Genomic DNA, 22,608 nt, shown 5'->3' with positions numbered 1-22,608 from the left:
GACTCAGTGCCAATTGTAGAATGTGGGACGGAGTATATTATTTGTGTGGACTCAAACTGAGCGTCATTTCTCACTCTCATGCAATCTGCTCTCATATGATGCAGTCTGACCAAAAGATCCATACATGCTTTATTGCAGGGTTGTATTGGGTTTTATTGCAGGGTTGTATTGGGTTTTAAACAGATAGTTGATACTCTTGTAGGGTTTCAACATTCTGTGTCTCTTAGCTGAGGGTAGAGGGGTGAATGGGGCATGTGTTCTGTGTCTCTTAGCTGAGGGTAGAGGGGTGAATGGGGCGTGTGTTCTGTGTCTCTTAGCTGAGGGTAGAGGGGTGAATGGGGCGTGTGTTCTGTGTCTCTTAGCTGAGGGTAGAGGGGTGAATGGGGCGTGTGTTCTGTGTCTCTTAGCTGAGGGTAGAGGGGTGAATGGGGCATGTGTTCTGTGTCTCTTAGCTGAGGGTATAGGGGTGAATGGGGCGTGTGTTCTGTGTCTCTTAGCTGAGGGTAGAGGGGTGAATGGGGCGTGTGTTCTGTGTCTCTTAGCTGAGGGTAGAGGGGTGAATGGGGCGTGTGTTCTGTGTCTCTTAGCTGAGGGTAGAGGGGTGAATGGGGCGTGTGTTCTGTGTCTCTTAGCTGAGGGTAGAGGGGTGAATGGGGCATGTGTTCTGTGTCTCTTAGCTGAGGGTATAGGGGTGAATGGGGCGTGTGTTCTGTGTCTCATAGCTGAGGGTAGAGGGGTGAATGGGGCGTGTGTTCTGTGTGTTCTGTGTCTCATAGCTGAGGGTAGAGGGGTGAATGGGGCGTGTGTTCTGTGTCTCATAGCTGAGGGTAGAGGGGTGAATGGGGCGTGTGTTCTGTGTCTCTTAGCTCAGGGTAGAGGGGTGAATGGGGCGTGTGTTCTGTGTCTCTTAGCTCAGGGTAGAGGGGTGAATGGGGCGTGTGTTCTGTGTCTCATAGCTGAGGGTAGAGGGGTGAATGGGGCGTGTGTTCTGTGTCTATTAGCTCAGGGTAGAGGGGTGAATGGGGCGTGTGTTCTGTGTCTCTTAGCTCAGGGTAGAGGGGTGAATGGGGCGTGTGTTCTGTGTCTCTTAGCTCAGGGTAGAGGGGTGAATGGGGCGTGTGTTCCGTGTCTCTTAGCTGAGGGTAGAGGGGTGAATGGGGCGTGTGTTCTGTGTCTCTTAGCTGAGGGTAGAGGGGTGAATGGGGCGTGTGTTCCATGTCTCTTAGCTGAGGGTAGAGGGGTGAATGGGGCGTGTGTTCTGTGTCTCATAGCTGAGGGTAGAGGGGTGAATGGGGCGTGTGTTCCGTGTCGCATAGCTGAGGGTAGAGGGGTGAATGGGGCGTGTGTTCTGTGTCTCTTAGCTGAGGGTAGAGGGGTGAATGGGGCGTGTGTTCCGTGTCTCTTAGCTGAGGGTAGAGGGGTGAATGGGGCGTGTGTTCTGTGTCTCTTAGCTGAGGGTAGAGGGGTGAATGGGGCGTGTGTTCCGTGTCTCTTAGCTGAGGGTATAGGGGTGAATGGGGCGTGTGTTCCGTGTCTCATAGCTGAGGGTAGAGGGGTGAATGGGGCGTGTGTTCCGTGTCTCTTAGCTGAGGGTAGAGGGGTGAATGGGGCGTGTGTTCCGTGTCTCTTAGCTGAGGGTAGAAGGTGGAATGGGGCGTGTGTTCCGTGTCTCTTAGCTGAGGGTAGAGGGGTGAATGGGGCGTGTGTTCCGTGTCTCTTAGCTGAGGGTAGAGGGGGAATGGGGCGTGTGTTCTGTGTCTCTTAGCTGAGGGTAGAGGGGTGAATGGGGCGTGTGTTCTGTGTCTCTTAGCTGAGGGTAGAGGGGTGAATGGGGCGTGTGTTCCGTGTCTCTTAGCTGAGGGTAGAGGGGTGAATGGGGCGTGTGTTCTGTGTCTCTTAGCTGAGGGTAGAGGGGTGAATGGGGCGTGTGTTCTGTGTCTCTTAGCTGAGAGTAGAGGGGTGAATGGGGCGTGTGTTCTGTGTCTCTTAGCTGAGGGTAGAGGGGTGAATGGGGCGTGTGTTCTGTGTCTCTTAGCTGAGGGTAGAGGGGTGAATGGGGCGTGTGTTCTGTGTCTCATAGCTGAGGGTAGAGGGGTGAATGGGGCGTGTGTTCTGTGTCTCTTAGCTGAGGGTAGAGGGCTGAATGGGGCGTGTGTTCTGTGTCTCTTAGCTGAGGGTAGAGGGGTGAATGGGGCGTGTGTTCTGTGTCTCATAGCTGAGGGTAGAGGGGTGAATGGGGCGTGTGTTCTGTGTGTTCTGTGTCTCATAGCTGAGGGTAGAGGGGTGAATGGGGCGTGTGTTCTGTGTCTCATAGCTGAGGGTAGAGGGGTGAATGGGGCGTGTGTTCTGTGTCTCTTAGCTCAGGGTAGAGGGGTGAATGGGGCGTGTGTTCTGTGTCTCTTAGCTCAGGGTAGAGGGGTGAATGGGGCGTGTGTTCTGTGTCTCATAGCTGAGGGTAGAGGGGTGAATGGGGCGTGTGTTCTGTGTCTATTAGCTCAGGGTAGAGGGGTGAATGGGGCGTGTGTTCTGTGTCTCTTAGCTCAGGGTAGAGGGGTGAATGGGGCGTGTGTTCTGTGTCTCTTAGCTCAGGGTAGAGGGGTGAATGGGGCGTGTGTTCCGTGTCTCTTAGCTGAGGGTAGAGGGGTGAATGGGGCGTGTGTTCTGTGTCTCTTAGCTGAGGGTAGAGGGGTGAATGGGGCGTGTGTTCCATGTCTCTTAGCTGAGGGTAGAGGGGTGAATGGGGCGTGTGTTCTGTGTCTCATAGCTGAGGGTAGAGGGGTGAATGGGGCGTGTGTTCCGTGTCGCATAGCTGAGGGTAGAGGGGTGAATGGGGCGTGTGTTCTGTGTCTCTTAGCTGAGGGTAGAGGGGTGAATGGGGCGTGTGTTCCGTGTCTCTTAGCTGAGGGTAGAGGGGTGAATGGGGCGTGTGTTCTGTGTCTCTTAGCTGAGGGTAGAGGGGTGAATGGGGCGTGTGTTCCGTGTCTCTTAGCTGAGGGTATAGGGGTGAATGGGGCGTGTGTTCCGTGTCTCATAGCTGAGGGTAGAGGGGTGAATGGGGCGTGTGTTCCGTGTCTCTTAGCTGAGGGTAGAGGGGTGAATGGGGCGTGTGTTCCGTGTCTCTTAGCTGAGGGTAGAAGGTGGAATGGGGCGTGTGTTCCGTGTCTCTTAGCTGAGGGTAGAGGGGTGAATGGGGCGTGTGTTCCGTGTCTCTTAGCTGAGGGTAGAGGGGGAATGGGGCGTGTGTTCTGTGTCTCTTAGCTGAGGGTAGAGGGGTGAATGGGGCGTGTGTTCTGTGTCTCTTAGCTGAGGGTAGAGGGGTGAATGGGGCGTGTGTTCCGTGTCTCTTAGCTGAGGGTAGAGGGGTGAATGGGGCGTGTGTTCTGTGTCTCTTAGCTGAGGGTAGAGGGGTGAATGGGGCGTGTGTTCTGTGTCTCTTAGCTGAGAGTAGAGGGGTGAATGGGGCGTGTGTTCTGTGTCTCTTAGCTGAGGGTAGAGGGGTGAATGGGGCGTGTGTTCTGTGTCTCTTAGCTGAGGGTAGAGGGGTGAATGGGGCGTGTGTTCTGTGTCTCATAGCTGAGGGTAGAGGGGTGAATGGGGCGTGTGTTCTGTGTCTCTTAGCTGAGGGTAGAGGGCTGAATGGGGCGTGTGTTCTGTGTCTCTTAGCTGAGGGTAGAGGGGTGAATGGGGCGTGTGTTCTGTGTCTCTTAGCTGAGGGAAGAGGGGGGAATGGGGCGTGTGTTCTGTGTCTCTTAGCTCAGGGTAGAGGGGTGAATGGAGCGTGTGTTCTGTGTCTCTTAGCTGAGGGTAGAGGGGTGAATGGGGCGTGTGTTCTGTGTCTCTTAGCTGAGGGTAGAGGGGTGAATGGGGCGTGTGTTCTGTGTCTCTTAGCTGAGGGTAGAGGGGTGAATGGGGCGTGTGTTCTGTGTCTCTTAGCTGAGGGTAGAGGGGTGAATGGGGCATGTGTTCTGTGTCTCTTAGCTGAGGGTATAGGGGTGAATGGGGCGTGTGTTCTGTGTCTCATAGCTGAGGGTAGAGGGGTGAATGGGGCGTGTGTTCTGTGTGTTCTGTGTCTCATAGCTGAGGGTAGAGGGGTGAATGGGGCGTGTGTTCTGTGTCTCATAGCTGAGGGTAGAGGGGTGAATGGGGCGTGTGTTCTGTGTCTCTTAGCTCAGGGTAGAGGGGTGAATGGGGCGTGTGTTCTGTGTCTCTTAGCTCAGGGTAGAGGGGTGAATGGGGCGTGTGTTCTGTGTCTCATAGCTGAGGGTAGAGGGGTGAATGGGGCGTGTGTTCTGTGTCTATTAGCTCAGGGTAGAGGGGTGAATGGGGCGTGTGTTCTGTGTCTCTTAGCTCAGGGTAGAGGGGTGAATGGGGCGTGTGTTCTGTGTCTCTTAGCTCAGGGTAGAGGGGTGAATGGGGCGTGTGTTCCGTGTCTCTTAGCTGAGGGTAGAGGGGTGAATGGGGCGTGTGTTCTGTGTCTCTTAGCTGAGGGTAGAGGGGTGAATGGGGCGTGTGTTCCATGTCTCTTAGCTGAGGGTAGAGGGGTGAATGGGGCGTGTGTTCTGTGTCTCATAGCTGAGGGTAGAGGGGTGAATGGGGCGTGTGTTCCGTGTCGCATAGCTGAGGGTAGAGGGGTGAATGGGGCGTGTGTTCTGTGTCTCTTAGCTGAGGGTAGAGGGGTGAATGGGGCGTGTGTTCCGTGTCTCTTAGCTGAGGGTAGAGGGGTGAATGGGGCGTGTGTTCTGTGTCTCTTAGCTGAGGGTAGAGGGGTGAATGGGGCGTGTGTTCCGTGTCTCTTAGCTGAGGGTATAGGGGTGAATGGGGCGTGTGTTCCGTGTCTCATAGCTGAGGGTAGAGGGGTGAATGGGGCGTGTGTTCCGTGTCTCTTAGCTGAGGGTAGAGGGGTGAATGGGGCGTGTGTTCCGTGTCTCTTAGCTGAGGGTAGAAGGTGGAATGGGGCGTGTGTTCCGTGTCTCTTAGCTGAGGGTAGAGGGGTGAATGGGGCGTGTGTTCCGTGTCTCTTAGCTGAGGGTAGAGGGGGAATGGGGCGTGTGTTCTGTGTCTCTTAGCTGAGGGTAGAGGGGTGAATGGGGCGTGTGTTCTGTGTCTCTTAGCTGAGGGTAGAGGGGTGAATGGGGCGTGTGTTCCGTGTCTCTTAGCTGAGGGTAGAGGGGTGAATGGGGCGTGTGTTCTGTGTCTCTTAGCTGAGGGTAGAGGGGTGAATGGGGCGTGTGTTCTGTGTCTCTTAGCTGAGAGTAGAGGGGTGAATGGGGCGTGTGTTCTGTGTCTCTTAGCTGAGGGTAGAGGGGTGAATGGGGCGTGTGTTCTGTGTCTCTTAGCTGAGGGTAGAGGGGTGAATGGGGCGTGTGTTCTGTGTCTCATAGCTGAGGGTAGAGGGGTGAATGGGGCGTGTGTTCTGTGTCTCTTAGCTGAGGGTAGAGGGCTGAATGGGGCGTGTGTTCTGTGTCTCTTAGCTGAGGGTAGAGGGGTGAATGGGGCGTGTGTTCTGTGTCTCATAGCTGAGGGTAGAGGGGTGAATGGGGCGTGTGTTCTGTGTGTTCTGTGTCTCATAGCTGAGGGTAGAGGGGTGAATGGGGCGTGTGTTCTGTGTCTCATAGCTGAGGGTAGAGGGGTGAATGGGGCGTGTGTTCTGTGTCTCTTAGCTCAGGGTAGAGGGGTGAATGGGGCGTGTGTTCTGTGTCTCTTAGCTCAGGGTAGAGGGGTGAATGGGGCGTGTGTTCTGTGTCTCATAGCTGAGGGTAGAGGGGTGAATGGGGCGTGTGTTCTGTGTCTATTAGCTCAGGGTAGAGGGGTGAATGGGGCGTGTGTTCTGTGTCTCTTAGCTCAGGGTAGAGGGGTGAATGGGGCGTGTGTTCTGTGTCTCTTAGCTCAGGGTAGAGGGGTGAATGGGGCGTGTGTTCCGTGTCTCTTAGCTGAGGGTAGAGGGGTGAATGGGGCGTGTGTTCTGTGTCTCTTAGCTGAGGGTAGAGGGGTGAATGGGGCGTGTGTTCCATGTCTCTTAGCTGAGGGTAGAGGGGTGAATGGGGCGTGTGTTCTGTGTCTCATAGCTGAGGGTAGAGGGGTGAATGGGGCGTGTGTTCCGTGTCGCATAGCTGAGGGTAGAGGGGTGAATGGGGCGTGTGTTCTGTGTCTCTTAGCTGAGGGTAGAGGGGTGAATGGGGCGTGTGTTCCGTGTCTCTTAGCTGAGGGTAGAGGGGTGAATGGGGCGTGTGTTCTGTGTCTCTTAGCTGAGGGTAGAGGGGTGAATGGGGCGTGTGTTCCGTGTCTCTTAGCTGAGGGTATAGGGGTGAATGGGGCGTGTGTTCCGTGTCTCATAGCTGAGGGTAGAGGGGTGAATGGGGCGTGTGTTCCGTGTCTCTTAGCTGAGGGTAGAGGGGTGAATGGGGCGTGTGTTCCGTGTCTCTTAGCTGAGGGTAGAAGGTGGAATGGGGCGTGTGTTCCGTGTCTCTTAGCTGAGGGTAGAGGGGTGAATGGGGCGTGTGTTCCGTGTCTCTTAGCTGAGGGTAGAGGGGGAATGGGGCGTGTGTTCTGTGTCTCTTAGCTGAGGGTAGAGGGGTGAATGGGGCGTGTGTTCTGTGTCTCTTAGCTGAGGGTAGAGGGGTGAATGGGGCGTGTGTTCCGTGTCTCTTAGCTGAGGGTAGAGGGGTGAATGGGGCGTGTGTTCTGTGTCTCTTAGCTGAGGGTAGAGGGGTGAATGGGGCGTGTGTTCTGTGTCTCTTAGCTGAGAGTAGAGGGGTGAATGGGGCGTGTGTTCTGTGTCTCTTAGCTGAGGGTAGAGGGGTGAATGGGGCGTGTGTTCTGTGTCTCTTAGCTGAGGGTAGAGGGGTGAATGGGGCGTGTGTTCTGTGTCTCATAGCTGAGGGTAGAGGGGTGAATGGGGCGTGTGTTCTGTGTCTCTTAGCTGAGGGTAGAGGGCTGAATGGGGCGTGTGTTCTGTGTCTCTTAGCTGAGGGTAGAGGGGTGAATGGGGCGTGTGTTCTGTGTCTCTTAGCTGAGGGAAGAGGGGGGAATGGGGCGTGTGTTCTGTGTCTCTTAGCTCAGGGTAGAGGGGTGAATGGAGCGTGTGTTCTGTGTCTCTTAGCTGAGGGTAGAGGGGTGAATGGGGCGTGTGTTCTGTGTCTCTTAGCTGAGGGTAGAGGGGTGAATGGGGCGTGTGTTCTGTGTCTCTTAGCTGAGGGTAGAGGGGTGAATGGGGCGTGTGTTCTGTGTCTCTTAGCTCAGGGTAGAGGGGTGAATGGGGCGTGTGTTCTGTGTCTCTTAGCTGAGGGTAGAGGGGTGAATGGGGCGTGTGTTCTGTGTCTATTAGCTCAGGGTAGAGGGGTGAATGGGGCGTGTGTTCTGTGTCTCTTAGCTCAGGGTAGAGGGGTGAATGGGGCGTGTGTTCCGTGTCTCTTAGCTGAGGGTAGAGGGGTGAATGGGGCGTATGTTCTGTGTCTCTTAGCTCAGGGTAGAGGGGTGAATGGGGCGTGTGTTCTGTGTCTCTTAGCTGAGGGTAGAGGGGTGAATGGGGTGTGTGTTCTGTGTCTCATAGCTGAGGGTAGAGGGGTGAATGGGGCGTGTGTTCTGTGTCTCATAGCTGAGGGTAGAGGGGTGAATGGGGCGTGTGTTCCGTGTCTCTTAGCTGAGGGTAGAGGGGTGAATGGGGCGTGTGTTCTGTGTCTCTTAGCTGAGGGTAGAGGGGTGAATGGGGCGTGTGTTCCGTGTCTCTTAGCTGAGGGTAGAGGGGTGAATGGGGCGTGTGTTCTGTGTCTCTTAGCTGAGGGTAGAGGGGTGAATGGGGCGTGTGTTCCATGTCTCTTAGCTGAGGGTAGAGGGGTGAATGGGGCGTGTGTTCTGTGTCTCATAGCTGAGGGTAGAGGGGTGAATGGGGCGTGTGTTCCGTGTCGCATAGCTGAGGGTAGAGGGGTGAATGGGGCGTGTGTTCTGTGTCTCTTAGCTGAGGGTATAGGGGTGAATGGGGCGTGTGTTCTGTGTCTCTTAGCTGAGGGTAGAGGGGTGAATGGGGCGTGTGTTCTGTGTCTCATAGCTGAGGGTAGAGGGGTGAATGGGGCGTGTGTTCTGTGTCTCTTAGCTGAGGGTAGAGGGCTGAATGGGGCGTGTGTTCTGTGTCTCTTAGCTGAGGGTAGAGGGGTGAATGGGGCGTGTGTTCTGTGTCTCTTAGCTGAGGGAAGAGGGGGGAATGGGGCGTGTGTTCTGTGTCTCTTAGCTCAGGGTAGAGGGGTGAATGGAGCGTGTGTTCTGTGTCTCTTAGCTGAGGGTAGAGGGGTGAATGGGGCGTGTGTTCTGTGTCTCTTAGCTGAGGGTAGAGGGGTGAATGGGGCGTGTGTTCTGTGTCTCTTAGCTGAGGGTAGAGGGGTGAATGGGGCGTGTGTTCTGTGTCTCTTAGCTCAGGGTAGAGGGGTGAATGGGGCGTGTGTTCTGTGTCTCTTAGCTGAGGGTAGAGGGGTGAATGGGGCGTGTGTTCTGTGTCTCTTAGCTGAGGGTAGAGGGGTGAATGGGGCGTGTGTTCTGTGTCTCTTAGCTGAGGGTAGAGGGGTGAATGGGGCGTGTGTTCTGGAGTGTTGCAGAATGTGGAGAACCATTACGGATTCCCAGGCAGGCGTCCTCATAACTCTGCTCTCCTGTCAGTGAGCCTCCAACCCTCTCCTTGTCCTGATAGAGGAGAGGGGCCATATGCCTGGCCTGTACTCAAGGCTCAATCCCCACAACCGTCAGGTGTGTGTGTTTGTGTGTGTGTGTGTGTGTTTGTGTGTGTGTGTGTGCCTGTGTGTGCCTGTGTGTGCCTGTGTGTGTGTGTGCACATGCGGATGAGTGGATGAGCAGGGTTAGGTAGCAGAAAAGGCTGTCATTGTCACTTTAGTCAGAGCTTCTCTCTCTGAGAGGCCTTGGGGAGGCTGGCTGAGGGTTGTCATGCAGCCTGGGTGGAACACAGTGAGCGTGGCAGGAAGTAAAGGAATAGATTAGATCCTTTCGTTATCTTGATCCTGTCACACTTTGTCAGAGGCCTAATGCACTTTTCTCAGCCAAGGGGATAAGAATTATACCTGCATTTTGTTGCAGACTTTTCCTTCTCGATTTAGCTATTCGATTTCGATTTCATTTTCTGATTACCTGTCCCCCATTGGCCAGACTACATTTTGCTAAGCAATTGACCAACTTGTTGTCCATCTCAGCAGTGCGTCTAGCTTCCAACCTGAAAACGACTAGACAGCCAGTATAATCAGACAGCTCAGCCCCAGGAAGGAACCAGTGTAATGGAGTCCATGGAGTTCTCTCCATTCAAACTGCTCAATGAGTTGGTGGGCTACAGGTTGGAGTAAGGTGTGTGTGTGTGTGTGTGTGTGTGTGTGTGTGTGTGTGTGTGTGTGTGTGTGTGTGTGTGTGTGTGTGTGTGTGTGTGTGTGTGTGTGTGTGTGTGTGTGTGTGTGTGGTTGAGACGGACATCTTAGACACCATAAGCCGTCTTAGCCATGTGATTTAAAAATTGCAGTTAGGGCTTGGGCTACGTGTTACATGCAAGGGAATTAATGCATCAGATGACAGTAGCATGCTCTGTCTCCCAGTGGTGTGTAATCGAAGCATAAATGAGTAATTATTTCTGTGTAGACGTGTCGGGTCTATGAGGCCATTAGTGCAGATGTGTGTTGAGGAACGTCTGAGGGAAATGGAGCAGCTGCAGCAGTACACGCTCATCTAGTCTAGTACACTAAAGTGAGCAATGTTTTACTGTGGGATTTTAGTACAGCACTCTCAGAAAAGAAAACAGTGCAGACTTTAAGAGGTAGTAATATAAGGCTTCAAGAATGAAATGAGAGCTCCGCAACTTGAGGGGTTTGGAAGATTGAAAACACACACTGAAGAAACACGTGTTGTGGGGAAGGCCACTATTTCGTCTGCTCTGAAAATAGGTTAGAATGTATTTGTTTTAGAAGGGCATAGTTGGGGCCACCTGTCTGACCCTGCATCAACCAGTGGCTAAGCAGAGGTCTTGGCAGGGCATGGGCTATTAGAAGGCAAACAACAGTAACACTTTATTTGGATAGTCCATCTGTAAATGCTCTGCAGACTATCAGTAACATTTCAACTAACTATCTACTAACCCTAGCCAAATAAGTGTGACCCAAGCAGCTAGCTAAGAATGACCCTGGATGCAACTTATAGGGCAAGCTTGCTGCTCAGCAGAGCCAAAGGAAGTCCAGGCAATCTTCTCAGAGACCAAGACACATCCCCTCACCAATCAATCATTTTACCAGGTACATTGACTGAGAACACATTCTCATTTACAGCAACAACCTGGGGAATAGTTACAGGGGAGAGGAATGAGCCAATTGGAAGCTGGGGATGATTAGGTGACAGTATGGGAATTTAGCCAGGAAAACCAGGGTTAACACCCCTACTTTTACAATAAGTGCCATGGGATTTTTAGTGACCACAGAGAGTCAGGACACCTGTTAAACAGCCCATCCGAAAGACAGCACCCTACAAAGGGTATCAATCACTGCAATATGTTTTTAGACCAGAGCGAAGACTGGCCCTCCAACACCACTTCCAGCAGCATCTGGTCTCTCATCCAGGACCAACCCTGCTTAGCTTCAGAAGCAAGCCAGCAGTGAGATGCAGGGTGGTACGCTGCTGGCCATACACAAGGACCTCAATTAGAGAACTAAAGCAATCAGTATACCAACTCTCAGACAGATCAGGGACCTCCTCCCCTCTGTCCCCTCAAATCACTCTCCTCCCTACTGACTGACGGTAGACACCCCCGTCAGATAATGTCACCCTAATATTACCCCATCTAAATGATCATTTTAAGGAATATCGAAGGAAAATGTAATTGAACGGCTTACTGGGCCCACTGTATAAATAATTAATTGAAGTTGAGATGAAAGAAACTGGGCAGTGGGCAGCATAAAAGTGTTCTCACTCACGGTTGATATCAAACAGTCCAGTGATTACAAAGGATCACTTGAAGCTAATGCTCTGTTCAGTTTCGCAGCTGTTCTCTCTCATTTGTATGCTGGGGCTGTCTGGGGGTGTTTTGATATCGTCTTGATATCGTCCACTGGTTGATTTGGTCCCTCGGGGGTTGGCTACCGGTAGGTTGGTGCGTCTCAGCTGGCGATTGGTCTGGTTGTGTCTCTGTGGTTCAGTCAGTGTTCAGGAGTCAGTAGCTCAGTTCCTGGTCCTGTCTCTCTCCTCTGCAGTCCACCAGCTCATTACTCACACAGGGCAGGTCACCAGGTACCAGTCCACCAGCTCATTACTCACACAGGGCAGGTCACCAGGTACCAGTCCACCAGCTCATTACTCACACAGGTCAGGTCACCAGGTACCAGTCCACCAGCTCATTACTCACACAGGGCAGGTCACCAGGTACCAGTCCACCAGCTCATTACTCACACAGGGCAGGTCACCAGGTACCAGTCCACCAGCTCATTACTCACACAGGTCAGGTCACCAGGTACCAGTCCACCAGCTCATTACTCACACAGGGCAGGTCACCAGGTACCAGTCCACCAGCTCATTACTCACACAGGGCAGGCCACCAGGTACCAGTCCACCAGCTCATTACTCACACAGATCAGGTCACCAGGTACCAGTCCACCAGCTCATTACTCACACAGGGCAGGTCAGGTCACCAGGTACCAGTCCACCAGCTCATTACTCACACAGGGCAGGTCACCAGGTACCAGTCCACCAGCTCATTACTCACACAGGGCAGGCCACCAGGTACCAGTCCACCAGCTCATTACTCACACAGGGCAGGTCACCAGGTACCAGTCCACCAGCTCATTACTCACACAGGGCAGGTCAGGCCACCAGGTACCAGTCCACCAGCTCATTACTCACACAGGTCAGGCCACCAGGTACCAGTCCACCAGCTCATTACTCACACAGGGCAGGTCAGGCCACCAGGTACCAGTCCACCAGCTCATTAGTCACACAGGTCAGGCCACCAGGTACCAGTCCACCAGCTCATTACTCACACAGGTCAGGCCACCAGGTACCAGTCCACCAGCTCATTACTCACACAGGCAGGTCAGGCCACCAGGTACCAGTCCACCAGCTCATTACTCACACAGGGCAGGTCAGGCCACCAGGTACCAGTCCACCAGCTCATTACTCACACAGGGCAGGCCACCAGGTACCAGTCCACCAGCTCATTACTCACACAGGGCAGGTCAGGCCACCAGGTACCAGTCCACCAGCTCATTACTCACACAGGTCAGGCCACCAGGTACCAGTCCACCAGCTCATTACTCACACAGGGCAGGCCACCAGGTACCAGTCCACCAGCTCATTACTCACACAGGGCAGGTCACCAGGTACCAGTCCACCAGCTCATTACTCACACAGGTCAGGTCACCAGGTACCAGTCCACCAGCTCATTACTCACACAGGGCAGGTCAGGCCACCAGGTACCAGTCCACCAGCTCATTACTCACACAGGGCAGGTCACCAGGTACCAGTCCACCAGCTCATTACTCACACAGGGCAGGTCACCAGGTACCAGTCCAGCAGCTCATTACTCACACAGGGCAGGCCACCAGGTACCAGTCCACCAGCTCATTACTCACACAGGGCAGGTCACCAGGTACCAGTCCACCAGCTCATTACTCACACAGGGCAGGCCACCAGGTACCAGTCCACCAGCTCATTACTCACACAGATCAGGTCACCAGGTACCAGTCCACCAGCTCATTACTCACACAGGGCAGGTCAGGTCACCAGGTACCAGTCCACCAGCTCATTACTCACACAGGGCAGGCCACCAGGTACCAGTCCACCAGCTCATTACTCACACAGGGCAGGTCACCAGGTACCAGTCCACCAGCTCATTACTCACACAGGGCAGGTCAGGCCACCAGGTACCAGTCCACCAGCTCATTAGTCACACAGGTCAGGCCACCAGGTACCAGTCCACCAGCTCATTACTCACACAGGTCAGGCCACCAGGTACCAGTCCACCAGCTCATTACTCACACAGGCAGGTCAGGCCACCAGGTACCAGTCCACCAGCTCATTACTCACACAGGGCAGGTCAGGCCACCAGGTACCAGTCCACCAGCTCATTACTCACACAGGGCAGGCCACCAGGTACCAGTCCACCAGCTCATTACTCACACAGGGCAGGTCAGGCCACCAGGTACCAGTCCACCAGCTCATTACTCACACAGGTCAGGCCACCAGGTACCAGTCCACCAGCTCATTACTCACACAGGGCAGGCCACCAGGTACCAGTCCACCAGCTCATTACTCACACAGGGCAGGTCACCAGGTACCAGTCCACCAGCTCATTACTCACACAGGTCAGGTCACCAGGTACCAGTCCACCAGCTCATTACTCACACAGGGCAGGTCAGGCCACCAGGTACCAGTCCACCAGCTCATTACTCACACAGGGCAGGTCACCAGGTACCAGTCCACCAGCTCATTACTCACACAGGGCAGGTCACCAGGTACCAGTCCAGCAGCTCATTACTCACACAGGGCAGGCCACCAGGTACCAGTCCACCAGCTCATTACTCACACAGGGCAGGTCACCAGGTACCAGTCCACCAGCTCATTACTCACATAGGCAGGTCAGGCCACCAGGTACCAGTACACCAGCTCATTACTCACACAGGGCAGGTCACCAGGTACCAGTCCACCAGCTCATTACTCACACAGGGCAGGTCACCAGGTACCAGTCCACCAGCTCATTACTCACACAGGGCAGGTCACCAGGTACCAGTCCACCAGCTCATTACTCACACAGGTCAGGCCACCAGGTACCAGTCCACCAGCTCATTACTCACACAGGGCAGGTCACCAGGTACCAGTCCACCAGCTCATTACTCACACAGGGCAGGCCACCAGGTACCAGTCCACCAGCTCATTACTCACACAGGGCAGGCCACCAGGTACCAGTCCACCAGCTCATTACTCACACAGGGCAGGTCACCAGGTACCAGTCCACCAGCTCATTACTCACATAGGCAGGTCAGGCCACCAGGTACCAGTCCACCAGCTCATTACTCACACAGGGCAGGTCAGGCCACCAGGTACCAGTCCACCAGCTCATTACTCACACAGGGATGACAATGATGGAGCTGAAGACTACATTTTCAAGTTTGGCTGTGTATGGGTGTGTGCTTAGGCATATGTGTTTTGGGGTGGCAGGTAGCCTTGTGGTTAGAGTGTTGGGCCAGTAACCAAAATGTTGCTAGGTCAAATCCCTGAGCTGACAAGGTAAACATCTCTAGTTTTGCACCTGAACAAGGCAGTTAACCCACTGTTCCTAGGTTGTCATTGTAAATAAGAACTTGTTCTTAACTGACTTGCCTAGTTAAATAAAAATATAGGCTAAATACATCTAAAACAACTCCTGCCAACAACCTCAACTCTCTCCAGGGCAGCTGTCATGTGAATCCAGTTAGGATGAGAAGTGGCCCATGAAAGAATTAAGGAAAAACAGAGGTTATCACCCTAGCCAGTATGCCAATAGCAGCTCTTACTCAGCCCAACTTCATATTTGTTATCTATGTTTATCTTTTAGCACACACACACACACAGCTCCAGATCTAGAATGTTCCATGTAAAAAAAAATCAAATCAAATGTATTTATATAGCCCTTCTTACATCAGCTGATATCTCAAGTGCTGTACAGAAACCCAGCCTAAAACCCCAAACAGCAAGCAATGCAGGTGTAGAAGCACGGTGGTTAGGAAAAACTCCCTAGAAAGGCCAAAACCTAGGAAGAAACCTAGAGAGGAACCAGGCTATGAGGGGTGGCCAGTCCTCTTCTGGCTGTGCCGGGTGGAGATTATAACAGAACATGGCCAAGATGTTCAAATGTTCATAAATGACCAGCAGGGTTAAATTATAATAATCACAGTGGTTGTCGGGGGTGCAACAGGTCAGCACCTCAGGAGTAAATGTCAGTTGGCTTTTCATAGCCGATCATTAAGAGTATCTCTACCGCTCCTGTGGTCTCTAGAGAGTTGAAAACAGCAGGTCTGGGACAGGTAGCACTCCCATATTCCTGCTAGGCCAAGCTATTACCTCCAGCACAACAATCCATCTGTCCAAACATGTTAGTGACTAGCTGGCGCTGCACTCATGTCTGGTGTGACTTCATTCTAGGGCTGACCCCTTTTAGTCGACTGGTCGATTGTTTGGTCCATAGGCTGTTGGTCGACCAAGATTTTTTTAGTCGATCTGTAGCAAATCTTTTTTTTTAAATTATGGCACATGAGACACCTGTCTGATTCATACCTGTCTGAGTGGACTAATCCATTGCGGAGGCCTGTCTGAGTGGACTAATCCATTGCGGAGGCCTGTCTGAGTGGACTAATCCATTGCGGAGGCCTGTCTGAGTGGACTAATCCATTGCGGAGGCCTGTCTGAGTGGACTAATCCATTGCGGAGGCCTGTCTGAGTGGACTAATCCATTGCGGAGGCCTGTCTGAGTGGACTAATCCATCGTGGAGGCCTGTCTCAGTGGTGGACTAATCCATTGCGGAGGCCTGTCTGAGTGGACTAATCCATTGCGGAGGCCTGTCTGAGTGGACTAATCCATTGCGGAGGCCTGTCTGAGTGGACTAATCCATTGCGGAGGCCTGTCTGAGTGGACTAATCCATTGCGGAGGCCTGTCTGAGTGGACTAATCCATTGCGGAGGCCACAGGGAAGGCACACCAGTATCACCAATAGTACATTTACCTTTAATTACCATAATTTCTAATCTACAATGTTTGTTTAGTTATGGTCATTTGTGTTAATGCATTAAATATATTATTATTCGTCTTACCGTTGTCATTGTAGGAGTGGACTCGTTGTGAGATTTTTGTTTTTGTTTATTTGATTCCAATTATGAGTTGTCAATTTATTCATTGTCTTTTTGTTTGGAGCACTCCTGTCAATCTTGAGTAAGGACATGCACCTGATTACGCATATAGAAGTAGGACTAGTCTACCTGGACTGCGCGCAAATGTAGGCCTGCCTATAAGTGTGCCCATTTGGTGATCTGATACTATTTCTGATTGTCTCAACTCACCATCACTACGGAGCTTCTCAAAGTAATTTTTCTTCTCCTCAAAAAGCAAGTAAACGAAGTGTTTTTTACATTCGTTGAGAATGACAATAGGTCCTCAAAGTAGCATATTTGAACAATCTTTCCAGCTCTACTTTTCGATAACAACTCAGCATGAAAGGGGGAAAAATGTCATGCTCTGATCCGGTGGAAACATCATAAAGTAGACCTACCTGATTACTTCTTATCCCTTGAGCAAAACAGCCTACAGCTGAACTCACTGGCACTGGAAACTCTGAGGGACAGAATATTTGATGCAACATTGTAAGTTTGACCAAGTTAATACAATAGTTGATACAATGTTTCCAGTTCCTTGCCATCAGGCCATACGTAGCCAATCGGATTCATGGGATATTTTCTACCTGCAGTCTGTAATGTTTTTATTTGTTGGCTTTATGTAGGCTATTTTTACATAATGGCAATAGAAGTTACTTTCAGATTTTGATCATTTTCATTTAGAACTTTGACTAACCACATGACATTGATTTTGAGATATGAAGACTTATTATAAATGAAATTAGACTGAAAATCCTAACTGGCAGATCAGTAGAAATGGTAGGATAACGTCACACTCCAAATGGAAAAGGTTGCCGACCGCTGGTGTAGCGTATTACCGGCAACTTCAGGTGCGTAACGGCAGAATCTGCGAAGGCCAGCAGCAACGGGAGGTGAAGGATCAGGAACAGGTTATTTTCTTCTGGTTGGGCTCCCAAGTGGCGCAGCGGTCTAAGGCACTGCATCTCAGTGCAAGAGGCGTCACTACAGTCCCTGGTTTGATTCCAGGCTGTATCACATCCGGCCGTGATTGGGAGTCCCATACGGCAGCTCACAATTGGCCCAGCGTCGGCCGTAGTAGGCCGTCATTGTAAATAAGAATGTGTTTTTAACCGACTTGCCTAGTTAAAAACAATTTTAAATATTGATCTCTGGCTCCCTCTTTAGTAATTTGTGTGTCTTCATTTTTAATCTCAGTGGTTAAATCATCAGACAAGCTCAGTAGCCTACATATAGTTGATTTTATTCAAACATAGGGTGTGTCTACATATGGAAAAGTACACATTTTAACATTTCGACCACTCGGTTGGTGGAAAGAACAGATGACTCTCGGTCAACCAACATTCTTTTTAGTCGGGGACAGCCCTATTCCATTCATATTTCACCAGACATCAGTACACACCTTTAACACGGTGTTGAGTCATATACATCAATGTGGTGGACATAGCACTTCCTGGTGGTGTGAGTGAGAGGACTATAGACATGTTTATTGTTATTGAGTGGCAGTAAAGGTGTATTGATTAGTTACTAACAGCAGTGGTCCATTGATTAAAGGCTACTCAGCACAGGAAGTAGTCGAGGCTGGAACACCATGTTGTGTCATATAACCTGTGACTGCTGCGGCCCACTTCAGGGATGGTTACCATGGTGATGAGCCTAGGGACGCTGTGCGTATCCATTATGGAAGTCATGTGCAGTGAGACGGGGCGTGAAGGGCCTGGGGGCCAGGAGGAGCAGCTGTCCCTCAAGCCAGCCCTCGACCACAAAAGAGACACATCTGGAAGGCTAACAGCTGCAGGGGTCCACTCCATGTTAGCTCTGCTAGGCTACTGCAGAGGAGAGATGTGTTGCCTGCAGGGGTCCACTCTAGTTCTCTGCTATGGACAGGAGGGAAGATGCACTGCACCTGCGATACAGGACGTTTTTTAACTAAAGCCCTGTCCAACCTATCTTGTCTATGCTTGTCTATGCTTCACTGTTGTCCTTTATTGCCAATAACAATAGTTATTTAATAACAACATTATTGATAAGAAAAAGTCATACTGTAGGAACTAGGAAGAGTGTTTACCATACATATGCTCAGTCACAAGAAGAACAAGTCTTTAAGAAACTTCAGAAAAAATAAGAGAATAAACTGCAAATGTGTTTTTTTAAATGGGTCACCGTTTAAGCATCACGCATTGCAGACACATGGGAGAGTAAAAGAACCATGACATTACAAGGGTACTAACTGTCATGCTCTCAGAGGCATGAGCAAAATATAGCTCCACAAAGCGAAGCTGAGGATGCCTGGGATCCAGGTGTTACCATGTATTAACATGGCTGTGCAAAACTGACATCAGCTATGAAAACATTATGAGTGACTTGCAGTAGGATTACTGGTGGGTGCGGTCAGTAAGCCTAAACGTCTCGAAGGGGAATCAGTTTAGGTCATTAACAGGGGAATCAGTTTAGGTCATTAACAGGGGAATCAGTTTAGGTCATTAACAGGGGAATCAGTTTAGGTTATTAACAGGGGAATCAGTTTAGGTCATTAACAGGGGAATCAGTTTAGGTTATTAACAGGGGAATCAGTTTAGGTTATTAACAGGGGAATCAGTTTAGGTCATTAACAGGGGAATCAGTTTTGGTCATTAACAGGGGAATCAGTTTAGGTTATTAACAGGGGAATCAGTTTAGGTCATTAACAGGGGAATCAGTTGAGGTTATTAACAGGGGAATCAGTTTAGGTCATTAACAGGGGAATCAGTTTAGGTCATTAACAGGGGAATCAGTTCCCAACTCCGGACTTCCAGTACCCCCAACAGTACATATTTTTGTCCGGTGTTGCAACAAAAATGTGTTCTTTTGGGAGTACTCGACGACCGGAGTTGGGAAACACTGGTTTACTGTAGGTTATAAAAACACAGACATATGGTATTGATTAGGAAGGACTGTTTGGTATTGATTAGGCAATATGGTTGGAATCCATTAACTTCTTCCAATATTCCCTGTTTGGAGGATTCATGCATGGTCCAGTTGAATGGACATACAGTAGTGACAGTAAAGACTCTGGCTGTGGGGGCAGAGAGGAAGACAGTGGAAGACAAGAGCACGTGGCTGTAGGAGCAGAGAGGAAGACAGTGGAAGACAAGAGCACGTGGCTGTAGGAGCAGAGAGGAAGACAAGAGCACGTGGCTATAGGAGCAGAGAGGAAGACAAGAGCATGTGGCTGTAGGAGCAGAGATGAAGACAGTGGAAGACAAGAGCACATGGCTGTAGGAGCAGAGAGGAAGACAGCGGAAGACAAGAACACGTGGCTGTAGGAGTAGAGAGGAAGACAGCGGAAGACAAGAACACGTGGCTGTAGGAGCAGAGAGGAAGACAAGAGCACATGGCTGTAGGAGTAGAGAGGAAGACAGTGGAAGACAAGAGCACGTGGCTGTAGGAGCAGAGAGGAAGACAAGAACACATGGCTGTAGGAGTAGAGAGGAAGACAGTGGAAGACAAGAGCACATGGCTGTAGGAGCAGAGAGGAAGACAGTGGAAGACAAGAGCACATGGCTGTAGGAGCAGAGAGGAAGACAGTGTAAGACAAGAGCACATGGCTGTAGGAGCAGAGAGGAAGACAGCGGAAGACAAGAACACGTGGCTGTAGGAGCAGAGAGGAAGACAAGAACACATGGCTGTAGGAGCAGAGAGGAAGACAAGAACACATGGCTGTAGGAGCAGAGGAAGATAGCGGAAGACAAGAGCACATGGCTGTAGGAGCAGAGATGAAGACAGTGGAAGACAAGAGCACATTGCTGTAGGAGCAGAGAGGAAGACACGAGCACATGGCTGTAGGAGCAGAGAGGAAGACAGTGGAAGACAAGAGCACATGGCTGTAGGAGCAGAGAGGAAGACAGTGGAAGACAAGAGCACATTGCTGTAGGAGCAGAGAGGAAGAAATTGGAAGACAAGAGCACATGGCTGTAGGAGCAGAGAGGAAGACAAGAAAACATGGCTTTAGGAGCAGAGAGGAAGACAGTGGAAGACAAGAGCACGTGGCTGTAGGAGCAGAGAGGAAGACAAGAAAACATGGCTTTAGGAGCAGAGAGGAAGACAGTGGAAGACAAGAGCACGTGGCTGTAGGAGCAGAGAGGAAGACAAGAACACATGGCTGTAGGAGCAGAGATGAAGACAGTGGAAGACAAGAGCACATTGCTGTAGGAGCAGAGATGAAGACAGTGGAAGACAAGAGCACATTGCTGTAGGAGCAGAGAGGAAGACAGTGGAAGACAAGAACACATGGCTGTAGGAGCAGAGAGGAAGACAAGAGCACGTGGCATCGTACAGTATTTCCCCCTGAGCCTTGAGACTCGCATGCTGTAGTCTGAGTCAGCCAACCGGCCTAATCTAGGGGGAGAAGGAGGAGGAGGGGGAGGAGGAGGGAGAGAGGAGAGGGAAAAAAAGATGGGGTGAGAGAAAGACAGGGGAAGAAAGGGAGAGAGATGGAGCAGGCCTGGCAGCGACTCATGGCCGATATATGACACAGTTACTTTCATCACAGAGAGAGAGAGAGAGAGAGAGATCTGCAGTGCTCTCTCTGTCTCCTCTTGTTCTAATGGAAAACGTGCTAGGGACTTAATGCTGCTCGCTGCTAATATGGAGATACATACACAGAGAGCTAAGAGGGAAGAATAAGCTGATGTGTTTTCTGATTTACACTGACTGACTCCAGTCAAGTAAAACCTTCCCAGTCCCACAGGGCAGACAGTGAGAAAGCAGCAGATATAATGTAGATCTGTTTCACTGAGCTGTTGTGATTACATGACATTCCTCCTCCCTGATCCCTCCCTATATCAGTCATGTCACCCTGTGATGTGGTCTCCAAGCCGTCTGAGGAAGCTGCCCCAGTGCACACGCACAGATGAAGCATGTATTAACAGTGGTGTGGGCTAGGAGTGGGCTGTGGCTAGGATAGGGCACTCCTTCACAGCATGGCAGAGGTAGAGGTCCCATATGCTCTAGGGTGTGGTGGTGGCTAGATGAGGGTTTTGTGGGGTGCGAATGTACCACAGCTCTACAGAACATCCAGTCACTCTTATGTCTGAGTTCAATTGTTCCCAGCCAGCATCTCTCTTTCATTTAGCCAGTTAACACTCCCCAGAGTACTCCCAAACCAGCCTGTATGTCTCGGCTTGAACATGTCTGTGTTCGGATCCAAGAACCTCACTGCCAGTCTAAGATTTATGTAAGCTCCCCACTCTTTCCAAGGACGTGGGAAATATGTGGTGTGTGTGTATATATAGCGGGAAAAAATATGATACATGCAATGTTACTATAGTAACAAAGTCCTGTTTTTGATCTTGCAGGGCAAACATTGATGAAGTGGAGACGGAGGTGGTAGAGATTGAAGCTAAACTAGACAAGGTAAGAAATATTTGTTTTAATATCTCTTTATCTTTTTAGCAATCCACAGGAAGCCTTTTCAGATATCCTACATCTCCTATTATCCCTGTAGTATAAGCCATATTATAAACTGGCTGGTTCGAGCCCTGAATGCTGATTGGCTGACAGCCGTGTTATATAAGACTGTATCACAGGTATGACAAAACTACTCTAATTACGTTGGTAACCAGTTTATAATAGCAATAAGGCACCTCAGGTTTTAGTGGTATATGGCCAACATATCACAATGGCTAAGTGCTGTGTGCAAGCACTCCACGTTGGCCATATACCACACGTCCTATTTCTTAACTAAACCACTGTTGTCCTGCTAACTGTTGGCTTCAAGTGCTCATAGGTTTTATTTTGATAGAAAGCATGTGATACATCCATTGCAGCATATTTTGGTTATTTTTAGTTTACAGTACATCCCATCTCCTACTGCACTGTTAATGAAATGAGATTAGAGACATACAGGACTGTATATGGTAGGATTAAAGGATGGTGGTGATAGTAGCTAAAACCTCTTAACCTGCTACACTACTGCCTAGAGTGCTCAGATAACTTACACACACACACACACACACACACACACACACACACACACACACACACACACACACACACACACACACACACACACACACACACACACACACTGATTAACAAAGTGGCATGCAGCCCTCCAATCTAGACAACCTGAGTAGGACCAGTAGACTAGTTGGAGAATCCTACTATTGTACATTTCCACCCATCAGTATAACACTGTATGCTTGTTGTAAGATTGTCTTTGTTAAACCACTGAGTACTGGGTGCAACTAAAAAGGAAAGCATCATCTGACTCAGATGACTTGCTTAATGTTTCAGCAGTACAGGTTTGTGTGGACTAAACGTGACGTCGCGGGGCGGGGGAAAAAGGGAAGAGGACTGACAGCATTAGAATGCATTAGACTGGCTTTTAAAGCATTGGGTTACCCTCTAACGAGGGATCCTGATGCTTTGGGTTATTCTCTAACGAGGGAGCCTGATGCTTTGGGTTATTCTCTAACGAGGGAGCCTGATGCTTTGGGTTATTCTCTAACGAGGGAGCCTGATGCTTTGGTTTATCCTCTAACGAGGGAGCCTGATGCTTTGGGTTATTCTCTAACGAGGGAGCCTGATGCTTTGGTTTATCCTCTAACGAGGGAGCCTGATGCTTTGGGTTATTCTCTAACGAGGGAACCTGATGCTTTGGGTTATTCTCTAACGAGGGAACCTGATGCTTTGGGTTATTCTCTAACGAGGGAGCCTGATGCTTTGGGTTATTCTCTAACGAGGGAGCCTGATGCTTTG

General features: G+C 50.7%; 1 protein-coding gene across 1 annotated transcript in view; it reads left to right on the top strand.

Annotated features, from left to right (window-relative positions):
- The window catches only part of LOC129829788 (arf-GAP with coiled-coil, ANK repeat and PH domain-containing protein 3-like), a 102,151-nt gene that overhangs the window by 33,808 nt on the left and 45,735 nt on the right, over positions 1-22,608 (top strand). The window contains exon 2 of the mRNA XM_055891710.1: positions 21,204-21,261. Coding sequence (XP_055747685.1) covers positions 21,204-21,261 — 58 coding nt within the window. The remainder of the gene's footprint in view (positions 1-21,203; positions 21,262-22,608) is intronic.

This window comes from Salvelinus fontinalis, chromosome 31 (genome assembly GCF_029448725.1).
Source record: "Salvelinus fontinalis isolate EN_2023a chromosome 31, ASM2944872v1, whole genome shotgun sequence".
NCBI classification, from domain to species: Eukaryota; Metazoa; Chordata; class Actinopteri; order Salmoniformes; family Salmonidae; genus Salvelinus; species Salvelinus fontinalis.
The sequence above is the reverse complement of the archived record's forward strand: the minus strand, read 5'-3'. Positions and strand labels throughout refer to the sequence as shown.